At 39.8% G+C, this 21,534-nt stretch overlaps 1 protein-coding gene across 4 annotated transcripts in view; it reads right to left on the minus strand.

Annotated features, from left to right (window-relative positions):
• Positions 1-21,534, minus strand: part of LOC149233653 (nibrin homolog) — a 170,554-nt gene that overhangs the window by 15,328 nt on the left and 133,692 nt on the right. For 3 of the 4 annotated variants that reach the window (XM_089379816.1, XM_089379814.1, XM_089379819.1), the window contains 3 exons: positions 14,430-14,613; positions 14,228-14,316; positions 13,647-14,120 (listed from right to left, as the gene is read on the minus strand). In XM_089379816.1, coding sequence (XP_089235942.1) covers positions 13,647-14,120; positions 14,228-14,316; positions 14,430-14,613 — 747 coding nt within the window. The remainder of the gene's footprint in view (positions 1-13,646; positions 14,121-14,227; positions 14,317-14,429; positions 14,614-21,534) is intronic. The other variant, XM_089379815.1, reaches the window with a different exon arrangement.

The following is a 21,534-nucleotide window of genomic DNA, read 5'->3' on the forward strand; positions in this document are numbered from 1 at the left end:
ACCTTTTCTTGATGATTTTGTTATTGTGTACCTGGATGACATTCTGATATTTAGCAAAACATGGGAAGAACATTTAAAGCATGTCAAGCAGACACTAGATGTTTTGAAAAGAGAAAAACTTATGTTAAACTCTCAAAATGTGAATTTGGCAAAACATCTTTGAATTATTTGGGACATATAGTAGGGAGTGGTGAATTGAAGATAGATCCCTCTAAGGTGGCAATCATTGTAAACTGGCCTAAACCCAAATCTGCTACAGAAGTTAGGAGCTTCTTAGGAGCAGTACAATATTGGAGAAAGTTCATTTCTAACTTTTCCTTAATTGCAACTCCCTTACATGCTTCAACAAGATTGAACAAAGTGTTTCAGTGGGAAGGCAAACAACAGAAAGCCTTCGACACCTTGAAAGAAAAAATTAATACCGCACCAGTACTAGCACTGCCTGATCTTCAAAGACCCTTTGAGATCCAAACGGATGCCAGTGACTATGCCATGGGAGCAGTGTTGATACAGCACGGTAAACCCATATGTTATCATTCTGAGACATTTAATTCTACAGTAGTTAACTATCCTACATATGATAAAGAATTGTATGCATTAGTACAGAGTGTAAAAAAGTGGAAACATTACTTAATGGGCAAAGAGACAGTAATACATACTGATCATCAACCACTTCAATATCTACACTCCCAAACTAAGTTGCAACAATCAAGACACTATAGATGGATGGGTTTTCTACAACAATTTCATTTAGTCATCAGATATAAAAAGGGCATACACAATAAAGTTGCAGATATGTTATCTAGACACATTATAAATGTATCTACTATACTTAAGCATAATTATGTGTTACATGAGAGCTACATTGAACAATATGCTCAAGATATAGACTTTAAAGATATATATGCAAATTTAAGTCAAGGCAAGCAAATAGAAGAATTGGATTATCATGTAAAGGACCGACTCCTATATCATTGTGGGAAGTTATGCATTCCACAAACTGAAAGGGTAAAGATAATTCGAGAAGCACACACTTCTCTAATATCAAGTCACTATGGGGTAAGTAAAACAGTTGCACAGCTGCAAAGATTTTGTTATTGGCCAAAAATGAACGAGACCATTTCTAGATATGTAAGAGGGTGTACTATGTGTGCTAAAAGTAAGCCCAGCAATATAAAACTAGGCTTGTACACTCCATTACCAGTTCCTTCTCATCCTTGGGAAAGTGTTTCCATGGACTTTGTTGGAGGACTGCCTAAGTCTAGGAAAGGTCATGATTATCTATATGTTGTTGTGGATAGGTTCAGCAAAATGTGTATTTTGATACCTTGTAATAAACAGATTACAGCTGAACAAACTGCAAAACTGTTCTTTCAACATGTATGGGTTCATTTTGGATTACCCACTTCCATTATATCTGATCGAGACACCCGATTTGTGGGAAAGTTTTGGTCAAGTTTGTGGGAACTGATGGACACCAAACTGAAGAAAAGCACAGCTTTCCATCCACAAACCGATGGCCAGACAGAAGTAGTCAACAGGACAGTGATCCAGTTACTCAGGGGATATTGCAGCAAGCATCCTAAGCTTTGGGATGAACATTTATGTTATGTGCAGCATGCTTACAACCGAGCCAAACATTCTTCTACACAGAGATCTCCTTTTGAAACCTGTTTTGGTTTCACACCAAGGTCACCTTTGGATTTTGTTTTTGGTAAAGACACAACAGTTGAGGGACACAGCGATGTGGACAAGGCAACTAGGTTCATTGAACAAATCCAAGAGATTCACCAGGCAGTACAGGAACAACTGGAAAAGAGCCAGGCCAAATACAAGGCAAGGCATGACAAGCATCGGATGGAGCATAGTTTCCAAGTTGGTGATCAAGTCTGGCTGTATATCAGCAAGGATAGAATGCAAGGTGAAGGTAAAAAGCTAAAGCCTATTAGGTATGGACCTTTCAAGATACTTGAGAAAATTGGTGAGAATGCTTTTCGCCTTGATTTACCAGCTTACATGCACATCTACTCAGTCGTAAATGCAGAATGCTTAAGACTGTTTGAACCTTCACTAACTGAGGATCCCGAAGAAGAGAGTCAATTGCCTTCTATTGATGACCTGCTATCTGAATATCTTAATGAATTGCAGGAAGACACAGTTCTGGACAGGAAGGTGAGAACGATGCGCCCGAGAGATGTTGAGTACCTCAGAGTTGGGCTCAAGTGTTCAAAGCCGAACAGTGCAAAGTGGATAGAGATTGGACAAGTGAGACAATTGTACCCTCACTTATTCGATGCTTGAAAACCAACTTTTGGTGGTCCAAAAGTTTTTTCAGTGGGAAGGCCGTGATCCGAATTGGATCCATGAAAATTATCAGAGTTCTATCACTGTTTCAAATCATGACAAACTTCAAGATCTTATGAACAACGAGCTATCAGGAAGGACATCTGGACAGTGGCAGTTTGTAGCCAGCACATAACAACGAGGACCTCGGTCAAAGCGCGCTGACTGTTGGCCCATAGAGACCGCGCAGTGGCGCAAACTAGCAATTGGGAAGACCAGATCATAAAACAGAGGTTGTTTCTAATGCGCGATTAGCACAAGGGCATCGCTAGGCAAAACCCCTCGAAAAGGAAAAGCCTCGAGCGCTCGGTCGCAAGGGAAGCCAAGAAACCGTGGGAAAAGCGCTAAAACGACCGGCAGGTCCCGCGCTCCAAAACCGACAGAATATTGGAGGCATTTTGGACAGTAAGCGGATTTGTCAGAAGACCAAGCGATGCCATACATCAAATGACGCGTGTCCGGCAGATGAGAGAGAAAACCGCTCTCATCGCGGGCTAACGTTCGAGCAAGTCAATCGTGCCATAACCGTAGGATCTGGAGGCCCCAGATCTAACGACGGAGATTGCACCCGATGGGAGACCGGATTTGGAGGGAGAAATAAGCTACGATACATAAAGGTTTGAAGTCCGATTTGACCGCTGAGCTGGCAGATGAATCATTTCACAAAAGTAACCGAGATAACGAACCGTTCGCGGAAGAGTTGGCGCTCAGTTCATGAAAGGACAAGTGGCCACCTCCTGTGAAACGTTACACAGTGGCAATGACACAGAAGCAAGGAATTCCAAGCGAATAAAGGCAGGCGAGCCGAAGGGACGGAAGAGGAAGCGAACAGTCAAGGGACGGATTGGCTTTAAGCCATGGACAGACAGAGAACAGAACAGAGAGAGAAAAAAAAGATGAGAAGACAGTGAGATAGAAGAGACAGAACAGAGAGTAAAGCAAGAAGCAAAGAACAACAGTCAAGCTAACCTACAGAGCTAAGGCAACATCGAGCAGACAAAACCGAGAAGGCTTGAGAGGTTCAAGCAATCCCTGTGAGGATATCGGTCGGGAACTGAGTACCAGATTAGACTCATCCCATTAACACCAGTTGAGGTCAAGACTTGGTAAGGGGGAGTCTGTGTACTCTAGTGGCTTAGGGAATCCAAGTACCACCTTACTAAGCATCATCTGTTCCAGGAGACTCAAATAGAGCTCCTCATTGTAAAAACTCTGCTTAAAGACACAATAAAAGGCCACTGGGAGACGTAGTCCAGGAGGATTGAGTGACTCCTTATTAAATTGTTGTGTTTTGCATTTGCTTGCTGTGTTTCTCTTACTGTTTTCCAGTGTCTGTTTATTTTGTAATCTTATCGATCTGTTGCCGAAGATAATAGACACACACACCAGCACATGAGTCTATAATACCTACATTAATAAACTGAGATCACTCACAAGTGATTTTTGTAAAAAATTCTCATTTCTCACCCCGGTTTTCAGTTTCACCTTATTTCTCCAAAATAGTTAAATGCCCTTTCCCATATCCATACATTCAACAACTGAAAAATAAATTTTGCTGAAAACACAAATTCAGGAAATTTTACAGAATGCTAGAAAATGCAGAAATAAAAAAATCAGCAGGTACAAACAGCCATTTAACACATTTAAACACAGTAATTTTTGGTCAAAGTGACCCTGGAAAAACCCCCTACAACTCTTGGGGAAAACCAGTTCGAGAGCTCCTTATTTCTGAAAAATGCTTTTTACAGTGAGAAATATTCAGCAAAAAAAAAGCGAGTAAACTTTTACAACTTATCTCATTTTCCGTGCCTCACAGCGAACTGTAAAAACTTGCAAACAGCAATAAAAATTGTACGTCCTCCTCGATTTCTGTGCCAATTTTCAGCCTTAAATTCTGTTGTACGGCCTGCCTAGAAAATCGTGCAAGCTGCCAGAAATTCTGTTGTACGATTTCCTCAATTTCTGTGCCGAAAACTGCTGTACGGCCTCCTTGAAAATATTGCCAGCAAACTCAGATTTCTGCTCCTCGATTTCTGTGCAAACTGCTATACGACCTCCTTGAAAATCGTGCCCAAAAATCTGCCTTTCACTGTATGCTAACTCAGCTATATGGACTTGCTGGAATGTTGCCTTGGAATGTGTGCCAAGCTGCTGCCTCCTTCTCCTCCCTGTCTAAAAATCTCCCTTGCTCTCTTGCTCTCCTTCTCCCAATCTGCTCATGAAAGAATGAATGACCTTTTCCTCCTTTTCCTCTTTTAATCTAACCCTAAGTGACTTTTGGGTGATCCCTAAATCCAATGGCTGAAATAGATTGAGATCTAGGGCTGAGATTAAATGCTCATTTAAATCTCACTTTCTATTTTTTTAATTCACCCCACTTTAATAAAGACTCACTTAGTCATTTATTTCCAAAGTCACTTTTCCTTTCTAATTTTACATTGACTTTAATAAAGTCACTTTAAAATTAGACTTTAGTAACTTTATCACTTAAAGTCACTTTTAAATTATATTTGACTTTCTAGAAATTATAAAGTCACTTTAGGAGAAAAATTATATTCTTTTGGACACTTTTCTCTAGGCCAAAGATCAAAGCCTTAGGGAACCACCTGTTCTCCGGTACCAAAGTTCAACAATTTTCACATCATTGATGCCCTCGGTGACCTATGTAGGCTAGGCCTAGAAAAAGAGGGGCAGGTGAAAAAAATAAGCTTTAAAGTGATCACCAGAAGAGGACCAGTGCCTTTTCCTTTGGGAGAGATGGATTCATGGAAGATCTAGAGTTTGGATTGATTTCCACTTGTCAAGGAGGAGTAAAAGATGACTTCATTGGGCATTAGCGCTTAATGGAAGTAGCTTCAAGGTCATTTATACTTCGTTCAACAATATTTGTTGACTTGTCAAGACAAGGATGTATCTAGGAACAGTCATTCATTCAAACATGGCCCAATCATGATACAACACTATTTATAGATTTAGTTTCCACGATTTCGTTCCAAGAAAAGCAACGAATTAACCCTAGAATAGCGAAAATCCCAATATCATGAATGCAACAAAATAAATAATCAAAATAGCATTAACATAGTACTTACATGTAAGAAGAATATATCCCATCACCAAAATATGCCAATCATAGAATCTCCAAGACAAAGAAAAATAATCAAACATCGAAATTCATCCATTCATACAAAAAATCTCATCCTCAAAAGATAGCAAAAATCTCACAAAAAGATATGATCCAATCCACATGATGATGCTAAAATGAATTAACATCACTTGTATTTATACACTTCTAATGAGTTTCATTTAGCTAATTAGGCCCACATTAGCTTCTACAATAAAATAATGTGTAAAATAACTAACTTCTGGTGACAAGCACATAAAACTAACTCATAAACAAAAGAATAAGCCTCTCAAGAGGTCGAACAACGAATAGTGCATGTCATTGAGACTTGGTGATCCAGATTTAAACAAGAACGCAACAAATTGCAGAGATAGCCATAAACACAGAGATGCAGTGGAAATAATACTTCATTTCATTAATATAAAATACTGAAATATGCTTACAAATAGAAATGGAAATAAACCAACTAGGGCGATGGTAGCTTATCTCTAAGAAGAGATGTGTCGGCTACATGCCTCTGAACTGTGTGTTACAATGAGACTCGAAGGCCTATTTACTGTTGAGAAACAATGGAAAACCCTTAACATCCCAGAACCTAACCCTACAAGATGAAACGCCAAATTGTGGGCCCCATTTGGGTAAATTGGTACATCAATTTCCCGGGGTCATAACTTTGGCACCCGATCTCCATTTGACGCGTACAATAGCTTGTTAGAAAAATCTATCTGAGAACTATAACCGATGTTGCTCCCAGATTTCCCAAAAAACGTCGTTTAGGGCCTCAAAATGGCTCTGGAAGTTCAGGACCCGAAAAACTGCTAAAAATAGTAAATTGTGCTACAATTACGGAAACTGAAAAACTAAAAGAGACAGTTGTGGGGATCCAAATGGGATAGGTGGGTGGCCACCAACATCCACCTGGATCATTCCTCCCCCCCTTAGGAAGCAATGGTCCCCATTGCGTTGAGTTCCTCCATCTGCTGAACTTGGTCCCTACTGAGTTGTTCTGCAATCTTGGATGTGTCCAGTAATGGTGGGAAGCATGGTCGAGGGTGGTACACATTGAACAGATGTGTCCAGTAATGGTGGGAAGCATGGTCGAGGGTGGTACACATTGAACACTTGGTGCAGGCGAAGGAATGGAGGAATGTTGTACTCCAAAACATTATTTCCCACAGCCTTAGTAATGGTGTAAGGACCATGTCGGTGTGGTCGGAGCTTCTGATGGGCTCTTGTAAGGCGTTCTTTCTGCAGATGCAACAAGACTTTGTTTCCCACCTGAAGCTTGTGTGGTACCCCTGTGGGTGAAGAGAAGTTGTTCCTGTGTTCTATCATGACCGTATTCCTTTGTTGTTGCGTAGAGGAACCCTTCGCAGGGGTCATGGATGTGGTGACTATCTTCCCCTTACTTTGGGAGTGAATCAGACAGAAAATGAATTTCCTAGTCTGGGAGATGAGCTTGCTGCCTTTTTTAGCAGAGATCAAAGAAGTGGCGATAGGTGGGGCTACCTCTGGTATCTTGTATAATGAATTACACAAAGAAATAATGACAGCACGAGGCCTTGACTCATACACAGCATGTCGCCTCCACAAGTATGGTTGGCCTAATAGTAAATCACAAACATCCAGAGGTGTAACATCACACAATACCTCGTTTGTGAAGGGCTTGATGCTGTAGGGAAGGCGGCACTGTTGGCGAACTTTGAGATCTCTTCCTTCATGAAGCCACCCGATACTGGACGGCTGCGGGTGTGGTGTAGTCGATAGGCCCAACTGCTTCACGACCTCTACTAAAATGAGGTTATTTTGGCTGCCTTTGTCGACAATGAATAGCGGCGAACCCTTCGCCCACATCTGTGAGTGGAAAATGCGTTCCCCCTCCTCTGGATCTTCGGGCTCATTCTTCTGGATCTTGGCGATGGCAACAGTGGCGCTGGGTTCCACATCAATGATCTGCTTCCCTTTGCCATTCCCCTTGTCGGGTTCTGACTCAGGGTCGAAACATGCATCTGATTCTGAAGCCTTCAACTTGGCCACCAGCGACTGCTTGGTCCAACACTCACTTGTGTTATGCGTGGGACTCTTGTGGAATTCACACTACTTTCCTGTGTCCTTCGACTACAGGGTGTTGTTCTTTTCTTGCGGCTTCGATGGGTTGTCTTGGGTCACCCCGCCTTGGCTTTGTCCTTTGGTCTTCGGATTTGCAGATCCAAAGTCTCGCTTCTTCTGTTTGAACTTTTGTTCAATTTTGACAGCGTATCGGTACGCCGTGCCGAGCGAGGAGATGTTCAGGAACTCCATCTCTTCTTGGATGTATCTGTGTAGGCAGCCGTGGTATTTGAGTACCAAATGCAGCTCAGATTCCTTGAGACCCAACTATGTGCGAAGGGTATGAAAAATGTTTGTGAACTCCGGCACATCTTGGTCCCTTCCCTGCCGCAGTGTGGTCCATTTGATGTATTTGTTCTCATAGCTTTTGACAGGGTAGTATTACTCCTTGATGGCATCCCGGAATGAATCCCAAGTGGGTGCGGCTGAAAATAGTGAGCCCGTACTTTCATTCTTTTGCTCGCAGTAGGTTTCCCACCAGTCCTTGACGTGGGGGGCTGCTTTGAGAAAAGCGAAAACAATCTTTTCCCGACTTGAAAAGTCATGAACAGAAAAATACCCATCTAGCAGATTTAACCATTTATCTACGGCATCTGCATCTATTTGACCCTCAAAGATGGGGACTTCAAAATTAACTTGTACCTTAAACGGTGTGGCGTTTCCAAAGTAGTTGTTGGAAGCCGATGCGTCGCCTCTAGGTACCCGCTCAAGGATCTGGGCAAAGTTGTCCATCATTGCGTTCCTTTGTCGCTCGAGGGCTTCTTCGAGCAAGATTTTGATAAGATCTCCTGTCCCCTCGTCTTTCTTCTCATCCACCATGGGAGGCCGTCGGGATTTACGAGGTTGGTCTTGCAAAGGTTTGACCAGTTCAAGCCCCAACTCCTTATATCCCGACCTCGTTGGGGACATGCAAAAAAAAACAGAGAAAAAACAGACCGCTTTGATACCACTAATCCAGATTTAAACAGGAACGCAACAAATTACAAAGATAACCATAAACACAAAGATGCAACGGAAATAATACTTCATTTCATTAATGTAAAATACTGAAATATGCTTACAAATAGAAATGGAAATAAACCAGCTAGGGCGAGGGTAGCTTATCTCTGAGAAGAGATGTGGCAACTACATACCTCTGAACTGTGTTACAATGAGGCTCGAAGGCCTATTTATTGTTGAGAAACAATGGAAAACCCTTAACATCCCAAAACCTAATCCTAGAAGATGAAACGCCAAATTGTGGACCCCGTTTGAGTAAATTGGTACATCAATTTCCCGGGGTCGTAACTTTGGCACCCTATCTCCGTTTAACGCGTACAATAGCTTGTTAGAAAGATCTATCCGAGAACTATAACTTTGGAAAGAGCAACATCGGCATGGACCGATGTTGCTCCCAAATTTCCCAAAAAAATGTCGTTTAGGGCCTCAAAACGGCTCCGGAAGTTCAAGACCCGAAAAACTGCTAAAAATAGTAAATTGTGCTACAATTACGGACACTGAAAAACTGAAAGAGACAGTCGTGGGGGTCCAAATGGGATAGGTGGGTGGCCACCAACATCCACTTGGATCACTTGGAGGAGACCTAATGGAGTCCATATGTGCCATAATGTGCAGTTGAACTCCCAAAAGCAGTGGACAAGGGGTTGGCCCCTTGTAATAACCTGTGGTGCTCCAAATGACAAGTGTCCTCCTGGGTCTCCAAACAAATCGAAGATGCTTGTAGATCGCCTATAGGGGCTAGGATGATGGTATAGGCGATGCCACATCATCGTGCAGGTCTTGGATCATCTGCCAAGTGTATGGTGCAACTCGCAGGGCAGTTGGCCATGATGGATGAGGTGCGTCTTCCTCGTCCCATTAGTAAACCACAAACAATATCTGAATGGTTGTGAGGATCCATGGAGTGTTTTCTACTACTGTGGAGGCCCATGGCTCTCTAGACACACCCTACATGTGCCAATGTAGCCCTCTGGGGTCAAGACCCCGTATAGGGAGACCAAACCCAAATGGAAACCACCTGCAATCTTGCATAAGATCCAATGTGTCCCCGTGCCTTCCAACACACCAAGTCATTAAAGAAATCAAGTAAAAGAGTTTATAAACCATGGATAACAAGTGAGCACTTCATAATGGCATGTCCTTCCATAGTGGGTTTTGGCATTTACTAATGTCTCCTAGCTCCAAATAGGGTTAATCAGGCATCCTATTAGGTGGTTTCTACCTCTAAATGGGGTGGTATGTCCATGGTACCTCCTTCAAATGGTGGTGGCATGTGGCATAATGATGGAATGGGGTAGGGAATGAAAGGGGACAACCTGAATCATATGCCATGGTACAAGGGTATCTAATAAAAAGGAAGCCCGCACTTGGGTAAATAATGCATAGGAGGGAGCAATCGTGATGAATGAGTTACCCCGGCCTTGATTTTTCCACCCTTGCTCATATGCCTTTTGCCTTTTTATGATTTTCTTTGATTAACTACTTGGGGCTCTAGGTAATGAGAGCATGATGCATAAAGTATACCAGTAGATACCCCCTTATGAGGTGGCGCAGTTTGTCGCCCACTAGGGATTGGGACAATCATGGGTTCCTGAATGATAAAGGAGGCTCATCAAGGGCCAAGTAGGAACCAAGGTGATTGCCATGGAATGGGGTAGAGCTCATGTCATGGCTTATGCCCACGTGTTAAATGTTTTTTTTCTCGGCCACCTTTTGCATTTTGTGGTACAATTTCCTATTGAATGTGGCCAATTATTCTTTTTCTTTTTCTTTTAGTTGCATCAACCTCTAGGCATCATTCCAGGCCTGAACCAAGATGTGGGGCAAGGGGAGGGCGTGGCTGACCCTATGTGGACCCAATAGAGAAATTGGACCAAGGTGGGAGGAGAAATGATTGGGTGTGTAATGAGCACAAGGGGAGTAATAAATGAGAATCAGGGAGCGGGATCACGCAACCAAAATTAAGGTTTCCCATGTATTACCATCCCTAAAACCAATTGGTCAATAAAAGAGATCCCATGGGACTAGGGTTCAAGGTTAACATCCCAAAAGAGACCTAGGGGATAAGAGCATAAACCTAGACCACTCTTTCCACCGAATCCCCCCATTAATCCATGCCCAAAGTTTCCATGATAAATAAACTACAATACTCAATTACCAAATAACAAGGCATACCTTTAGGTTTGGGAGGCCCACCTTCAAACATACGATCATGACAGATGGGTGAGGGACCACATGGTTGGCTCATGTGGCGGAGAAATGTCACATCGAGCTAGTTGGTGGCTGCGAGGAGTTGTGGGATGCCGGCTGAGGACCATCATGCAGAAAAAAAAATTCCTAGGGATAACCCCCACAAAATGGGTAACATTACCAATATCTCCACCAAAGAGCTGAGAGTTTTTGTTGGTAACAAGTCCCTAGTTAAGAGGGAGAGTTTGGTCAAGTCCCTAGGTAAGAGGGAGCTTGGGTATATTCCTTTATAGGAATGAGTATATCTTCCCTAGTTTAGAGAGAGAGATAGACATGTCATTCTTGTCTTCATGTTTAGAAGAAAGAATGGAGGATTAGGTAAGCATTTTAGACTGATTCTGATAATCTTTGAGGATGAGGTAGGGCATCCAATAGGTAAGAAGAGTCGAAGAGGAAATTCCTCGAGGATGTGTTATTCCAAGATAGGAATTGTCCTAAAAGGACATACATTGTGAACACCCGAGTGGGGTATGTGCCTTGAGAGACAATGATGATGGTGTCTATTAGTCATTGGTCTTGCCAGCATTGTGCTCTGATCATGTGGAGGATAGATTTGTTAGTCAAGGCCTTGCTATGTGACAACGCTTGTTGGTATGATGAGATGCTCTGGCATAAGCTAAGGAAGTAGCTTATGAGATGGCTTACCAATCCGACTCTTCTTATGAGAATTCTTCAGTTTGAGAATGTCCAAGTACCTCGTTGTTGGGCATTGGATAATCCAGTGCTCCCAGTGTGTTTCGCAACATGGCTTAACCGCCTCTAGTGTATCCGTTAACTATGGTGATGCATCCGTTTACTAATATCTGCGGGTTTTGGTGTAACAACAATTGTGATTCCAACAAGTGGTATCAGAGGCGAAGGTCTTGAGTTCAAATCACACCCGGTTTGCACTAGGGGATATTGTTGGGCATTGGATAATCCAGCCCTCCCAGTGTGTTTCGCAACATGGCTTAATCGCCTCTCGTGGATCTGTTAACTCTAGCGATGCATCCGTTTACTAATATCTGTGGGTTTTGGTGTAACGACAATCGTGATTTCAACACTAGTATGGACTATGAATACCTCCCTAGTTAAGAGGGGGTGTTGAAATATGTAACTGGGTTCAGTTTTCATAATGACATGTGACATATGTAATCATGATTTTATGTATTTGTTGTAAAGAGAAAAATAAATTTATTATTGTCATTCTTGAGGCATGGGTTTCATGCTCAAGGGAAATTTATTTTTAGGTCAAGCACCCATTGAGTGCTTCTAGGGCTTCTCATTTAGTCTACAAGTCAATTGAATCATTGTCATGTATAGAAGACCCTCCTGGACATGTTAAATATTGTAAAGAAAAAATTATTTGAGTCAAAATAGAGTCCAGAGACCCTCCAAGGCCTCATCATAGTGCTACAACAAGTTGGCCTTTAAGAGGAGCAAGTTGGCCTATCTAGAAGGACAAGTCAGCCTTTTTAGGGCACTCGAAAGAGACTAAATAGGTGTGCTCGGCCTCATTCAAGGGAGATTAGATCTAGGAACAAGAAGTTCGATCAAGACAAGAAGAAGACCAAAATCTAAGTGTGAGGGAGAGGAGGTGAAACCAGCAGAAGAAAATCTAAGTTTTGGATCTGTTTTGGGCTAAAAAGCTCGCACACATGTGAAATAAATTAGGGCACCCATCTGCTGCAGGAAGACCGAATTGCAGAACCATTGAGTAGTCAATTTTTTTTGGTGGCAAGAAGACTCACCCTGCAAGCCGAGTTCCCAAGGAAGAAGATCCTATCCAAGCGAAGTAGAGAAGGCTCTCAAATCTACTCTAAACTGTCCACACATGTGAAACCGCAGAGATTTCAGGGAGGCTGAGAATTGCAGACTTGTGAAAGAAGCTGAGATCTTGAGAAGAAGCCGAAATCTGAAGTGTTGAAGCAAGTTTGACCAGCATTGACTTTGTGGAAGAAGTGCTGATCAAAGGAGTAACTTGGCTTCGTCTTGGAGGGGTTTTGGCCAAGCGTCATAGGTCTTGGAATTCATCATCTGAAGTTCTATAAGAAGAGCAGAGTTCTTGTGGGTTTTCCTCTCAAGAGGAGAGGTTTTGGCCCTAACTGATAGCCTATATCTTGTGTCTTCATCTCATTGCTCTTTATTGTTTGGTAGTTGTTTGATGATAAGAACACTAAATAATAACAAGTGAAAGAAGAAACTAATCAAGTTAAGTTTATATACATCACAAGCAGTTATCAAATTAGGAGAAATCCCCTAATTTGCTGCCTCTAGATTTCTTAACATTTTTGTTATATTTTTACTTGAATCCAGAATTCTTCACTTCGATTATGTAATAGGTTTCACATAAGGAAGCATCCCGGTACTCATTTCAATGGATAACTCTGGCTGATGATTCCATTTCAGGAGTTATTTGAGTTTTGCTGATTGATATAGTACAGTATACCTCACAAAAAATTGTCTTATGCCAATCTGTGATTTTATTCAAAAAGAATTGTGTACTAAAAGGTATTTATAATTGTCAATTGAATGTGTAATATTGAATCAATTTGTGTCAATAGTATGATAGTCATTGACTAGTAAGCTTTTTAAAGTGTTAAGTGTGACAATTGTCCTGGGAGCTGTCTGCACAACTCAATTTTCAGGTCATTCTTTGGTAAGGTTACAATCAACCTTTGCTTAAACAATTAATTCTCATGGAAATTTAAGTTACAACTCCCTTGGGTCAGGTTTGATAATTCATGAAACATAACAAACGGTAAAAGCCAAACATGAAACAGTTGCTTGAAATAGATGTCAACAGACCAAATAACAGAAACAGATAAAAAAATATGAATGTTACCTTTCTAAAGCATTTGAAATTTGGAGTAGCTTTCTTTGATGAGTAATTTGTATTTCTATAATCCCAGTCTTTCCTGACAATCAGATTTGAATTGAATAGTATGTCGAATTTCTGAAATTCACCAGTCTCAGAACCAACATCTCCTTCTTTTGCCATAATGTAGTCCTTTGTGCCAGCTTTAACTTCTAATGTTGTTGCAGATTCTGAAGCCTCCCGCTTACTTATTTCTTCCTTTTGTCTATCACTTGTTAAGTATTTCTCATCACCAGTAACTCTTCTAAACTGTTGATGAGTTCGAGTTGCCGAGGACTCCTCTAAACCATTTTTTGCCAAAGACAACCCAGCAGAGCCTGCTTGTGATACATGCTTAAATCTTTTTATTTCAGTTGTATCTGAAACAATTTGTCTTTCCTTACAAATTGGCGACAATCGCACACAATTACCACTCAAACTTGTCTTGCTGCTATCTATGACCTGCAGTTCAAGGGTTAGAAATGCATTAACTGATTAACTAATCTTCAAGTACACAAGCAAAGTATTGATTTATGGCAGATGGACTATGATTCTTGAAAATATTGAACCTTAGAATGTTGATGTCTTGTGGTAACCTCCTCTTCATCTTCAGAATCAACCACATTTACTGTTTCTTTAGTTGAAGATGATGAAGGGCCTTCAGCAAACAAGGACATAATAATGCTAAATACATATATAATCAGGACTGTTGGATTGACTGACATTTGAGAAAATATAAAATCAAAATTTCTGAAAATAGAAATAACTCACACAAGGTCGTTTCGAAGGTAAATGCACTACAGTCTCCAGCTACAATCGCTTCAACTACTTTATCTTCACTCAATCTAGCGATTTCATTAATGTGACTGAATTCATTAGAGTCAAGTCCTAAGTTCTTTTTTGTGCCCTCTGCTGGAACTATCAAAACTTCACGTTCTCTTGATACACCTGCCTTCTAACATAGTCCAGCACAATCAAGATTAATGCCAAACATGACCCTATGTAAAGTATTGAATATTTTCACTTCAAAACCTAAGATGATAGAATAAAAAACTAACTGACACGAATAGTGTTGCTATAAAAGCAGATGAGTCATAAATGGCAGTGACTTCATTCAATTCAAAATCAGGCAAAGCAATCTGCAAACTGTACAGTAAAAGATATGTATTAACACCTCCTGCATACATCAGAATGATCAAACACCACTTTTATGAAAAACACGAAAATGTATTTGCTACTGTTTGTAAGCCCAACTTATTGGATTTTTGGACATCATTGAAGATCAATTATGTGGAATTTGTGGTTGCAGATCTCAGGGTTTAGGGCAACTAACTATAACTGTAAACCTGCATATATCCGAGGCCTTAGCATCATTTGCATTTCATTGAAAAACATCACTTACAAATTGAGCTTCTATTTGAAAATTGAGAGTGAGGTTTTCATAGTTTCTCAACTATATATTTTGTGTTCTTCATATTGAGTTTGCTTTCTTTGGTGTTGATTATGAAGTTCAGACCAAGTTATGGCCTTCTCTCAACCAACTCCAATACCATTAATTCTCGCATGTTATGAGAGCATGTTTTTCTACCATGTTATAAGAACCAAAAGAGTACATTGGAGCTAACATTCTGTGGAGGGCAAAGGTTCTTATTGCTCAATTAAGAACCAATTCGCATCAACTTCGGTGTGAAACAGGGTGGTGGAAAAGGCATAAAGAACTATGTTACCGGATCCGCTGAGGGCAAGTGGTGGAACCACAGATCCCCGAATCCAAAACTGGTATGGATACGGATATGCTAGGATGCGCATACAGTCAGTTAGTGACTTAGTTAACACGAAGTCGCAGGCGATTTTCCACTTGACTGCAGTTCTGGTGGGATTTAGAGGCGGTAACGTGCGCGCAGATATTCAGTTAACTGGTTAGATTAACTGTTGGTTAGATTAACTGTTGGTTAGCCGATTACATTAACTGTTGGTTAGCGTTAATCGAACTGCTGGTCAACTTCAGTTTAGCAATCATTATATTCTATAAAAAGTCGAAGATTGAAGAAATAGATGCGTGGCTCAATCAGGATAGTCGAGCCGAGTGGTGGGAGGAGTGGACCCTGGTTGTCAGAGACGTGGGAGCAGTCGTGGTCGGGCAGAATCATGGGAGCGCTGTGCAGATAATCGCTGGAGCAGTCGGCTCAGGCAGAGTGCAGAGTTGTCGAGCAGTGGGCGTCGATGTGCAGATAATCGCTAGAGTAGTCAGCGTCAGGCAGAGTGCAGAGTTGCAGAGTCGTGGGTGTCCACAGGTGCAGTAATGTTTCAACATTCAATTTGGAGTTATCTTTAGTGTGACTTTTTGGAGATTCCGGTGACAGAATCCGCCAGAAAAAATTGAGGTTAAATCTTGATTTGTATTATTTAAAATGGTTTTTTACTACATATTTGGATTCAGCACCCTGAAAAACCCTTGGGACGCTTTGATTGTGCAGAAATCAGCTATCAAACTTGCGATTCCAATAAATTGCTGCCGGATTTTGACCGGAAAAACCCACCGGAAAAGCTTCCAAAAAGTCTCTTTAAAGACAACTCCATTCAATTTACGGCGTCTAAGTTTTTAAATATGTTTTCAATATAAAGATTTATTTAAAATAATATCCACAATTAAATTTATGCATATTAAAAAAATTAATAACAAAATTTAAAAATTTTATAAATCACGTGATAAAAAATAAACATTATTTTATTATAAATTATATAGAATTAATATTTTCGATAAAAGCGTTCATACTAATTCATTTTTTTTGACCAAATTCCTCATTAAAGCACACGTCGCTGGAATAAGTGATGTTCAATGAACACAATTATATTAATATTAATATTATATTGACAGGGCAATTCAATCGGGAAAAAAATTGATGTTGGACCGACCAAAAAGGATAAATCTTGTAGTGGGAGGGGGGTGTGGATCTTTACATTGTCTTCAATATAAAAATTTATTTAAAATAATATTTAAAATGTGTCAAGTGAGTTTATAGGAGTCACGTTTTGTATTTCGTTTTAAATTTTTTATTTTTATGAGTCACAAGTATAACTTTATGTTTGGTTGTTAAAAATTAAAATATTTTTAATTTTTATAAATAAAAAAATAGTTTATGTTATAACTTTATTTTAACAATTATATCAATATGTTTGTATTAATATTTATATGTTTGTTAGTTTTTAAATTAGGTATATATTTATATATTTATTTAAATTTTAAATTATTTATTATAAAATAATAATTTAGAGTTTTATATTTTTTGTAGTTTTATTTTGCTTTATATATATTTGTATATATATATATAAATATATTATAGGAATAACAATTTAGAATTTTGTTTTGAGAATGATAGTTTTATTAATTTATATTTTATTATAAATGTAGGGGTGATAAACATGGAACCATCACACCATGAAACAAGTGAAGGAATAAATGTCAATAAAGATCCAAAATCTCATTTATGGCAATGTTTGGAAATTCAGGTATTTTATTATAAATGCAAGTGTGATAAACATGGAACCATCACACCATGAAACCAGTGAAAGAATAAATGTCAATAAAGATCCAAGATCTCCTTTATGGCAGTGTTTGCAAATTCGTGGCAAAAACTCTGGTGGTGGTTCATACAAATGGAAATGTAGTGAATGCAATAGCATTCGAAATGGCTCATACGGGTGAAGGCCCATCCCACTGGGCAAACTAAAATAGGTGTGTTGGTATGCAATGGTCCAAATGGTCCAAATGGCCAACCTGGGACAGGTTTGAGTCCTGCAAAAGTTAAGTTTTATGCATTTTTGCAAGATGTTACTGATAGGAAATTCAGCAAGAGAAAACTCCTTGTGCAAGCCTCTACAACCAAGTCTTCATTGCCATCTACACCAGCTCTGACAATTAATAAAAGCCCTACTCTAGGACCTCTTGAAGCAGCATTCAATAACCAGGCAGAGAAGTTGCAAATGAGCATGTTGCTCATTGCATCTATGCAAATGGGCTAGCATTCAATTTGGTGCGCTCTCCTTATTGGCAACAAATGATTAAGTAGTTAATGAAGCACCAAAAGGATACAAGAGCCCCGGGTATGAAAAGGTACGCACCACTTTGTTAACATCAAAAAGACAATTTGTGGATAGACAATTACAATCACTCCGCGATAAATGGGTAGAAACAGGGGTGTCCATCATTTCTGATGGATGGAGAGACCAAAGAAATCGCCCTCTAATTAATATTATCGCAATTTGTCCCCAAGGAGCAATGTTTTTGAAGGCCATTGATTGCAATGAACTAGAAAAAGATGCAACTTTCATCCCCACATTTCTTATTGATGCAATAGAAAGTGTGGGGTCAAAAAATGTTGTCCAAGTTATCACAGACAATGCAAAGGTTTGTAAAGCAGCAGGCCTGATTGTGGAGGGTCAATACAATCACATCTTCTGGACTCCATGTGCAGTGCATTCATTGAACCCTATGCTAGCCAAGATTGGTGAGAATGAGTAGATTAATGAAATATATGTAGCATCAAAGGACATCCAAATGTTTATCATCAATCATTCAATGTCCCAAGCCATATATCGGAGTTTTGCAAAGTTGGAGCTCCTAAAGGTACTCCATTTGTAATCAATGTTATGCATTATGAGTCCCCAATTTTAATGTTCAATTTATTTTATGTCTGATTTAAGATTTGACTTTTCAATATGTTTATGTAGGTTGCCGAAACTCGTTTTGTTTCCCACACTTTAGTCATAAAGAGGCTTTTGGAGGTCAGACAAGCATTACAAGCAATGGTCATTGACTCTCTTTGGGAATCATGGAGGACTTCAACTTCTGATAGAGGACAAAAAATAAAGTCTATCATTCTTGATAATGCATGGTGGGACAAGGTCCAATACCTTTTGCAGTTCACAGAACCAATTCTAACCATGATTAGGGCATTTGACACAGATATGCCTTGCTTGGGGGAAGTCTATGAAAACATAGATAGTATGTTGGAGAAAATACGGGATATTATCAAGGCAAGTGAGCATGACCCCTTTGAAGTATTTTACAATGAAGTGGAAGACATAGTTACAAAAAGGTGGAACAAAATGACCACGCCATTACACCTTTTGGTGTATGCACTACACCCCAAATATTACCATTCCAAAATATTGTCTTTACCTGGTAAAGCAACGCCAAACAAAGATTCTGAAGTGGTACAGGGATATAAGACAACTTTGAGGAAAATCTATAGGGAAGTTGGAATTGTAAACGAAGTACGCGAGGAATTTGGAGCATTTGTACAATCCACTAGGATCTTTTTAGATCCACTAGCCATGGATCATCGGGGGCATATGGATCTTATTACTTGGTGGGGCTTCCATGGTGGAGATAGCACTTATCTCTCAAATCTAGCCATGAGGTTGTTATCGCAGGTTGTCAGTGCCTCATCAACTGAGACGAACTCGAGTACATATGGCTTCATCCATTCAGTAAAGAGAAACAGACTAGGAGCAACGAAGGCTGAGGATCTTGCATATGTCCATTCCAACCTTCGCCTTCTATCACATTCTACTTCAGAGTATAAAAAAGCTCCAAGTAGGATGTGGGATGTGGAACCTGAGATATCTGACTTGAACATGACATTGAATGCCATGACTCACCTTAATCTACTTGAGGATGCTACACAAGCACTTCCTACTTCTGCAACAACTTTTAACATTCCTGGCGCATGATCATCTATTCATGATGTAGAGTTGCAATATGCAGATGATGATGATGTAGACCCATTTCATGATTTGTAGACAGACCTACTCTATATTATCATATTAATAAAGTGATCATTGAGGAAACACTTATTTTGTATTTACTACTATCATCTTTGTATGAGGCAAGATGCATCATTTCAGTGTTCAGATTCATAAATTATCTAATAATTTTAGTTCTAATGTTGTGATTCATGAATGGCTTTGATTTTAAACATCAAATGTATTTTCTAAAATTTTAGAAAATATTATTATATATTTTTGTACTTGTCGTATCCTCGCCGTATCTAGATCCTAGCTTTTCAAAAATCCAACGGATCTATATCCGTATCCATATCCTAGTAACTTAGCTAAAGAAGCTTGGGAAGAACAGGTGTGTACATTTTGCACGTCTGGGGCAGTGGAATCGGAAAAGCATTTCATTTTGGAATATGATGCCTTCAAAGACATCATAAAAGTTATGGGAATATGTTAGCATCGGTTTCTTGGCCCTAGAAAGTAGCTAAGAAATACATTAAAAATGAAACTTTGTATTTTATAATAAGTCCAAACATTTTCTAACACTAGGACTAATACATCTGAGATATTTGATGCTTAAAATGAAAGATTTTGTTGTAATTTGACCCTAAAATACTCTAAAACATAAAAGAAAATGAGTTTTAAATGAAATAATGATAGTTACAAAGGAGAAGGCTAGTGCCTTTCTCTATCTAGGGCATATGGAGTCAAGGATCAACACTTTTGAGAAGGAAATGGCATGGATGTAGCTTAAAAGGCTAGGGAGTATATGCTAAATTTGGCAACTAGGGTCAAACTTCACCTTGGACAGCTCATATGATGCAACTGATATTTTTATTGGATTCCTCTCTCTGAGAGGTGTAGGATTGATCTAAATGTCATCTCATTTTGTCATATACAAATGGAATTATGAATTTATTTTGATTATGGACAAATTGTCAAGGTCGGCCAACCATCTAATTTGCACCATCAAGCCCACAACGTTGCATATAAATACAAGGAGCCTCCTCCTCATTTTGGCATCTCACTCACACCCATTTATTCTCTCTCCTTCATTGATTGGGTACGAATTTCAGAGGCAGCTCTCCACACATACGAAGAAGAGAAGGGTTTTTTGTCCCTGCCTTGACCAGAATTGACCAAAAATTCCAGAAGGGCTATTTTGACTTGTGTTGACCAGCGTTGACTTGTCTTGACTGCAATTTTGTTTGGGGAATCTATGTTTGGGTAGCCTGCATTTCTGGGCACATAAATCGATGTTGTTTGACCACTGTTTTACCAATGTTGACTGCAAAAGGGTTTGCTACGGCGTTGAATTTCATTGACCAGATTTGACTAGACATTTTCATATTGTTTTTGGGCTGATTTGACTAGCTATTAGAGGCCGAGTTGACCGAGTTTGACCGAGCTGTTTTGGAGGTCAAATTTTTCCCTGTTGACCAACGTTGACTTTCTAGTTAGGGCTTTCTGTTACAGCTATTTAACTGGTCAGATTTCACTTTGATTGGGCAAGTGAAAATTGTATATTGTACTCTCTCTCCGTTGAACTTTTGAAGAATTATAAGAAGAATTGATCAAGGGTTTCCCCACATTGGGGTTTGTCCCTGGCTAGTGCCATATCTTGTGTCCTCTTGTCTTGGCTTGTCTTCCACTGTTATTGTTTATGTTCTATCTGCATTTTACTATCATGTTGATGTGATTGCTAAACTGGATATTGATATTGGCCTAATAAGAAAATTAAAGTAAAATTTTCGAATGTACATGGCTCAGATTGTACAATGGTACTCATGGCAACTAAGTACCCTTAGTACCTGTTCAACTTCTTTCTTTCACGAAATGTTCACATTGGTGCAACATGTCTCTCGACATCTTCAAGAGTATCTTTGAGCCACAAAAGTCTTTTTCTTAAAGTAGAGGGTTGACTAGGAGTTGGATCAATGGGATCCATCAGACCTTCAACATCGGGCATCGAGTCATCAGTTGGAGGTTCATCCTACTTTCCTACATCATCATCATTGTCCTTCCTAGGGAAAGGAAGATCTCGGACTTTGCCAAGGGAAAAATCTTCATCGAAAGTGACATCATGACTTAT

This window comes from Pinus tabuliformis, chromosome J (genome assembly GCF_031772625.1).
Source record: "Pinus tabuliformis cultivar Carrire ecotype Pingquan chromosome J, CPIR1, whole genome shotgun sequence".
NCBI lineage: Eukaryota > Viridiplantae > Streptophyta > Pinopsida > Pinales > Pinaceae > Pinus > Pinus tabuliformis.